Source organism: Lineus longissimus, chromosome 12 (genome assembly GCF_910592395.1).
Source record: "Lineus longissimus chromosome 12, tnLinLong1.2, whole genome shotgun sequence".
Lineage (NCBI taxonomy): Eukaryota > Metazoa > Nemertea > Pilidiophora > Heteronemertea > Lineidae > Lineus > Lineus longissimus.
The window spans coordinates 8,814,873-8,822,529 of NC_088319.1; the positions used below are offsets into that span (position 1 = coordinate 8,814,873).

Consider the following 7,657-nt stretch of genomic DNA (forward strand, 5'->3'; position numbering starts at 1 on the left):
GATATGTATCCAGGTGATGTTTGATGGTGGCATTTAACAAGAACGGACTAGCACAGTTACCAAAAGGGACTCTAGTAAATCGCATGTGTCTTATTTGGCCATTGTCTTCCAAAAGGAATCTATGAACATCTCTGTCCTATGGTTTGACACTGATCTGAAGAAAAGCTTTAGCCACACCAGCAGTAATTGAAACAGGCCATATTCTTAACCGGATAAGAATTCCAACAATATCTGGATTCAATGAAGGACCAGTCTGAAGGCACTCGTTGAGGGAAACACCATTGTATCCCTGCGCTGATGCGTCAAACACCGGTCTCACCTTGGTGGTATGACTGCTTTCTTTGACTACTGGCCTATGGGGCATGTAAAATACTGGATGGGGAACAACTAATTCCTCAACAGGTAATACTTCTTCCACAATCCCACTATGCTCTAACTCGGTCATGACAGAATCATATCTAATTGCCAACTCCGAATCCCCAACCAACTTGGCTGACAAACCTTGCAACCTTTTCCTAATCAGCAATTCATTATTCAACAGCTAGTCAGGAGTAGTTTCTTCCTTCCAGGGAAGGGAAACTTCGTACCATCCATCAGCGAAGCTTACAGTCTGTTTAAACCTCTCCCAACACATGATCAACTTCCAAGTCCTCGGCTCCCTCTGCCATCACGTTGAAGGACGACATCCAAACTCTCAGCGGCTCTTGTTAGCCAACCTTTCGCCGACGACCGCTGCTTCTTGGCAGCATCCATATCCCCGAAATAACGAAAGAAACAAAGAGAGTACTCTGCCCCTGGCCAGGTACGTAACCATTTCGGTACCAAAATGTGAATGCTCTTCACGCTTGGGACATGGATGCGCCGGTGTAGAAGTTTAAAATGTTTTAGGATAGAATGCCCGGGAAACAAAGGATTCTATTATGCGCTTCAATCTCTGAGCTATTGACGGTCAGTGTCTCTATAGAATCATATTGCAGAATACAATAGGGCCGGACACTTTTTCCAGGAGGGGCATTTGTTACGTTACACCGGGCCTAGCCAGCAAGAACAAACCACCAACTCCGATGTCGAAGGCCCCTTTTCACATAAGATTATGATTGGTCGAAAACCAACTAGCAATTTATAGACTTAGTAACGTGGGTCATGGTCGAAGGTTCAGCGGTGCAATAGTGACATGGACCACGACACTCCGCAAACAACCATTTTGTGAGACACACGACATTACATTGGAGTACATGTTTTTTATAAGTTTTAACGAAGCTGGTTCCAACACTGTAAAATTTAGAGCAAGAACCTCCAATGGACGACTAGCTGAGAAGTGATCCATTTTTGGTTAGACCCAAGGTTGGCTCTTTGCCAACTCGCACCTGTCACAAGTCTGGCACATTTGTTCCACATCTTTGGACAATCAGCTGTTCGCTCAGTGGGCTGATGACCTGCTTGGTAATGTTAACATTCAGCACCTGTTCTCTTGGTCATTCTCCACCTTGTGTCGGTAAAGAACACCAGTTTTTTTTAACTAACCTGTCCCACTGCCTGAATAGGATTTTCTCATTGTTTTGAAGGGATTTGAAATCCTTACCTGTGGGCATCTTCCCGGTTTCCCAACACTGTACCAACTTACCAGTCTCATGGTCCACTCTCTGGAGCCTAGATAAGTCCTGGTGAGAATAAGATGGTAACAGCCCTATGGTCTGCTGTGGGGCCAAGTTGATGTCCAGTGACTCGGCTGACACCAGCCAGCATGATTCCTGAAAGGTTATCTTCACTTCATCTGGTATCCCGGTGCTCAGCACCATTTCACTTGGCTCCTTGGAGGACATTACTTCAGAGTCAACTCTGGGCTTTAATGCGTCCGAGACAAAGTACCTGCAGCCCAATTTTTCTTGCCACTCCGATATTTAATATCAAAATTAAATATGGCTAGCTGCGCTGTCCATCGCATTTAGTTTTAACTTAGCAAATATTTCCGGCATTTTTCGGTTACTACCCATTTGAGGGCCAACAGCTCAAGTTTCATCGAGCTATAATTCCTTTCGGTTGGTCTCTACCCTCTGCTAGCATATGCAATGATGACTGTGTGTCCATCCTGGATTTGTGACAACACTGCCCCCAATGCAAAAAAACTTGCATTGGTCTCCACAATAAAAGGCAAGTCAACACTAGTGTCCAGTGCCAAATCGTCGGAGCCAATCAGATTGCCGGGTTAGGGGTTAGGGTTAGGGTTAGGGTAAGGGTTAGATTTAGGGTTAGACATATATTAGTGTACATCATACATGCAATACCCGTCCGACGATTTGGCATGCGACGGACCTCCAAATCTTGGAGAACCCAGAGGGGCGAGACATACTTGTAGCGCTTCCAATGCCTCGGTACATCGTAAGCTCCAGAGTTCCCGAAATTTACTGTCTGACTTCGGTACTTGTACTTTGGTACTTGTATTCTTATCTTTGCTTTTGGTCCTAGGCCCACCCAACCCTTCATGAAGTGGGGCTTCTGTGGAAGTAACGTATTTAATGTACCGTCTGCAGAATAAGACAGGATTTAAGAATGACGGCCCGTATTTATCAAGCTACTTAAAGAGGTTGAATAGCGCCTCCAGAAGCAAGCAACAGCGCCACCCGTAGCAGAAATAAGAACTGCTTAGTGACGTCATGGCTTCCATATACGGCATCTCATTTGCATATAATCGGCTACAAAGAGGCCAGTGTTCTAGTAAATGAAGTTAGCAATGATAGCGAAAGAATGTTAGTGTATGTTACGCAGCCAATAGCGATAGTAGTGAGTTGGAGAGAGGAGAAAATGGAAAATGGAGAGAATCGTATTGTGGATTTCGAGTCCCAAGAAGAAACTTTGCAAAGTTTTCATCAAACTGATAATCATATTCCTTCCTTCTCTGTCTCCAACAATTAAAAGTTGCTGCAGTCAACCTGATGCGTTTATCCGCGAGCGAATCGACGAGACGAGGCATTTTTCAAGCATCCGAATGGTACCTTACAGATCCGCAAGGGGCGCGTTACCGAAAATGTTGCAAAAATCAATAACGTGATCGTAAATATTGTCATATTTTTCAAAATGAGAGTATGTAAATGATACGCAAACGGTAAACCAATGAAAGGCCAGTATCTATTGAACCTTACAAGTGATTTGGGGGCCTTGAAACTCCTTATATTTATCAATGAAACCTTATTCCCGCCTAAGGTTTTGATCGGGCCGTGCAAAACTCCCCTTTTTTTCCCGGGCAGTTCCCTTTAAGTCAAAGTATGGTGCCTAAGTATGTAACTAAGTTAAGTACTATACCTAAGTGGAATTCTCCAAGCTACTTTCCTAAAGTATCCTACTCAAATCCACCCCTAAATCTAAGATACCTGTCAGAGTGTCATAAGTCTAAGTGTGTTGGCTAATAGAACACAAATTTTAATCATTTCGTAAAGGAAGCTACTTCGAAATGGCTGCGTTAATGCTGTTGGCGCAAGTGGACATAAATCGGCGACGGGCTATGAGGCGGGAACGTGTATTTCGGGACAGACTGCATCCATTGGATACTTACAATGATCTTGAACTTTATCAAAGATATCGGTTTGATCGTGGTACTATTTTAGACCTTGCCAACGTTATCAGGGAAAACTTGGAGTCGGATACTAACAGAACTCATGCATTGCCATGCGAACTGAAGCTGCTTGTTGCCTTGCGTTTACTCGCTTCTGGTTCGTTTCAACAGGTTGCTGGAGATACGGTCCAAATCTCACAGCCTACAATGTGCCGGGTGTTGTGGCAGGTCACTGCGGCGCTGCTATCGTTGATGGGCCGGGTGATTTGCTTCCCATCACAACAAGAGATGGGAAATATTGTGAATGAATTTTACGATATTGCCCATTTCCCAGCTGTGGTTGGATGTGTAGATGGGACTCACATTTGGATACTGGGACCATCTGACCACGAGTGGTGGTACATAAATAGGAAGCACTACTATTCGATCAACACGCAGGTTGTCCTGGATTCGAGGGCGAGGTTCATCAACATTGTTGCGAAGTGGCCAGGGAGTACACATGACTCTGTGACCCTACGTGAGAGTAGATTGGCCGAACTGATGGAAGAGCGAAGAGGTAACGAGGTTCTTTTGGGGGACAGCGGCTACCCCGTACGTTCATGGTTAATGACCCCTTTCCTAAACCCAAATACCGTGCCTGAGCAACGCTACAACCGAGCACATAAACGCACACGAAGCTTAGTTGAGAGGGGGATTGGGCAGTGGAAAAAGAGATTCCATTGCCTCCATGGTCAGTTGCGGTACACATCTTCTGTGATAACTGAGTCGGTTGGTCTGGCGGAGGTGCACCACCTAAAAGAGGGAAGACGTTGATAAGATCACATCACGTTGACATTCATTCTGTTTCGTTGGGCAGGGCCAGTAGCAATAGAACAGAGACTTATATCGGAGGAAGACTACTAATTTATTCTTGCTGAGCAACCATGCTGTTACAACCACAACAACAACACTAATTCCAGAACGACCGGGTGTCTCACACTTCAACCGAAGACAGAAACAAATATTGATAACTGTATAATAGCATCACGCAACATCCTCCCTTTTTTAGATAGTACACATATCAGTACAGAGAAGGTTCAACTAAAACAATTATTCAAACGGATACACTGACTTAAGAAAAGAGTTTATATGAGAACAATCACTTTCGCAGAACTATTAATCACCCAATGCTCGAACTTAGAACTCAAAATCTCAGTAATCGGACTTAAGCTGACAAGACTGATGTCTTAACTATTTGGTAGAGTCTAACCCACTAAACTACAAATTTCAAACTCACAAATGCTAAATATCACTGACTTAGTGAACATGGTCTATAAGGAATCTTCCTTTGAAAAGTCCACAAAATGCCTCCATGAATATAGTATGAATGCAGAACATGTAAATTGAATATTGTCCATCTTTACCCAGTCAATTACAATACACATCGCAGGATATAACCTAAATCTACTACAGTAGTTTCACTCATTTTCACTGATCAAAAATCAAACAAAACATCACTTTGGAACATAATCTGCTAGGTATTTTGGCGGCTTGCTCACTCTTGAACTGCGTCTTGTTGGCGCATCAGTGGGCTGAACCGCACCAGATGTACTCTCATCAGAATTTGAATCCGTTGCGCCTGTCTCATTAGAACAATGAGAAGGTTGAATTGTTGGCGCACTTTCAACAGAATGATCAGCGTTGCCAGTAGGATTTCCAGATCCTGATACAGGCGGAGGAGGAAACAGGAATGGTGGTTCGCGCACAAAAGGTACAGAAGTGTGTCGCATTTGAGACCGGTTGCGACGGTATACTCCCCCAGCACGACTTTCTATCAAGTACGTGCGATTGCCAAGTATTTGAACTACTTTTCCAAGGATCCACCTTTCCTTTTCCTTCTTCTCAAAATAAACACTCTGTCCCACTGACAGCTTTGGTAGTGCGCATGCCTTCTTATCATGACTTCGTTTCATAGCACTTTTGCGCATTTCTCTACCCTTTGACACTTCAATGTCGCCCTTTTCCATATATGGGATGACTGACCTAGTTTTGTGTCCGAGGAGCATTTCAGTAGGACTTTGTCCTGTGTCCTCTGTAGGAGTGTTCCTAAGTTCTAGCAAGGCAATGTTTGGATCAGTTCTTGTTTTCCGCGCCTTTATCAAAAGTTGCTTTGCGATCTTTACAGAGGCTTCTGCTCGACCGTTAGCAGAATGATGTCCTGGGGACGACTCGATATGAATGATTCCCCAGTCCTTCATGAATTTTCGGAATTCACTAGATGTCAGTTGAGATCCGGGGTCACTTTGGAATATACGCGGGATGCCATATCTAGCAAAGTGTTTCTTAAGCACATTTATCACTTGAGAGCTAGTGATTGTTGGCAAGAAGTCAACCTCGATGAAGTTGGAGAAGAAATCCACAGTAACTAAGTACTGGCGACCAGAAATCTCAAAAATGTCTGCTCCCACTTTGTCCCAAGGTCTTTGACCATCATCCTGAGGGATCAGTGGTTCCTTAGGGCTACGGGCCCTAAGCTCTTGGCACGGCTCACATGTATCGACCATTTGCTTAATATCTTGCGCAAGTTCTGGCCAAAACACGAGACATCGAGCGCGTCAGAGCATACTGTTCAGTCCCAGGTGAGCGGAATGCAAACGCTGCTTTATATCGCCACGTAGGTCACTGGGGATAAGGATAGCTTCTCCCTTGAGTATGATTCCACTTTCACAGCTAAGAGAGTCTCTAAAGTCAAAATATGGCTTAGCCTCTATCGGAGTGTCTTGTTTAGTGTCTGGCCAGCCATTCTGAATGAGACACATGAGAGTTTTCGTAGTAGGATCACGTGCAGTGACGTCACGAACTTCTTCTAGTCCGGCATCTGAAATGTTTGGAAAGAAGTCAATGTTCATGACTCTTGGTCTCTCATCCAGGGTTTCAAGGAATGCTCGACTAAGGGTATCTGCTATGACGAGTTCAGATCCCTTCAGAAATTGAAAGTCAACGTCATAGCGATGCAGGCGCATAAGTAATGACTGGAGCCGTTTTGGCGCTTGGCTCAGTGGTTTCCTCAGGATTGACGCTAAAGGCTTGTGGTCATTTTCCACAATTACTTTTGTCCCATATGTGTACTGGTCGAAGCGCTCTAAACCAAAACATACCGACAACAGTTCCTTTTCAATTTGAGCCCAAGATCGCTGCGCATTAGAGAGGGAACGTGATGCATATTCTACTGGGCGTCCCTCTTGCATCAAAACTGCTCCCATCCCATCCTTACTGCTATCAGTTTGAAGTTTTTTTTCTTTACTCGAGTCAAAATAGGCTAGCACAGGAGCCTCGGTTAGCTTTTTGTTGACAGTTTGAAACGCTTGTTTACAGGCAGTAGACCAACTCCATTCGGCTCCCTTTCTAGTAAGTGCACGAATTGGTCCCAAATCATTGGCGAGATTTGGTAAGAAACGAGACATGTACTGTATCATGCCGCACAACCGTTTCACGCCAGCGATATCAGTAGGGGCAGGCATTTTCGTTATTGCCTCTATTTTCTGTTCATCAGGTTTTACACCTTCGTCAGTGAAGCGATGTCCATGAAATTGGGTCTCAGTTTTACCAACTTCCTTCTTATCATCGTTTAGCACAATGTGTCGCTCATCACAGCGTGCATAGAGTCTCTGCAGTTTCCGATCGTTGTCCTTTAGAGCTTCATCTTGATGCTCCACAACCCGATACGGTGATATCGTCCGCAATTGTGAAAACACCATCCAAACCACTCAGCGCTTCTGCTAGCTTACGCTGAAATATTTCACTACTGACTTTAAGACCGAATGGCAAACGAAGCCAGCGATAACGACCAAACGGAGTGATCATCGTAGTGAGGAGACTTGATTCATGATCTAACCTCACGTGCCAGAATGCGTTTTTCACGTCAAGTTTACTAAACACTTTTGCCCTGTTTAGCATAGGCAAAATATCATCTAGTGTTGGGAGTTTATAATGTTTTCTCATGAGGGCTTCATTCAGTGGTTGGGGATCGATACAGATTCTTAGCTTGCCATTAGACTTTTTGACAACGGCCATTTGGCTCACCCATTCCGTTGGTTCTGACACAGCGGTCATGGCACCAAGTTCTAC

The 7,657-nt window shown here is 44.4% G+C and overlaps 2 protein-coding genes across 2 annotated transcripts; one reads left to right on the forward strand and one right to left on the reverse strand.

Moving 5' to 3' along the window:
- The first annotated feature begins 3,448 nt into the window (after positions 1 to 3,448).
- On the forward strand, positions 3,449 to 4,363 carry LOC135496522 (putative nuclease HARBI1). The gene has a single exon (XM_064785883.1). It carries the CDS (start codon positions 3,449 to 3,451, stop codon positions 4,361 to 4,363), a length of 915 nt encoding a protein of 304 aa, XP_064641953.1.
- Positions 4,364 to 5,043: 680 nt separating this feature from the next.
- LOC135496523 (uncharacterized protein K02A2.6-like) lies at positions 5,044 to 6,093 on the reverse strand. Its single transcript, XM_064785884.1, has one exon. It carries the CDS (start codon positions 6,091 to 6,093, stop codon positions 5,044 to 5,046), a length of 1,050 nt encoding a protein of 349 aa, XP_064641954.1.
- Between the last annotated feature and the right edge of the window lie 1,564 nt (positions 6,094 to 7,657).

Coding starts and splice junctions, on each gene's coding strand:
- LOC135496522 (XM_064785883.1), top strand. CDS start 3,449: ATGGCTGCGTTAATGCTGTTGGCGCAAGTGGACATAAATCGGCGACGG.
- LOC135496523 (XM_064785884.1), bottom strand. CDS start 6,093: ATGGTCGATACATGTGAGCCGTGCCAAGAGCTTAGGGCCCGTAGCCCT.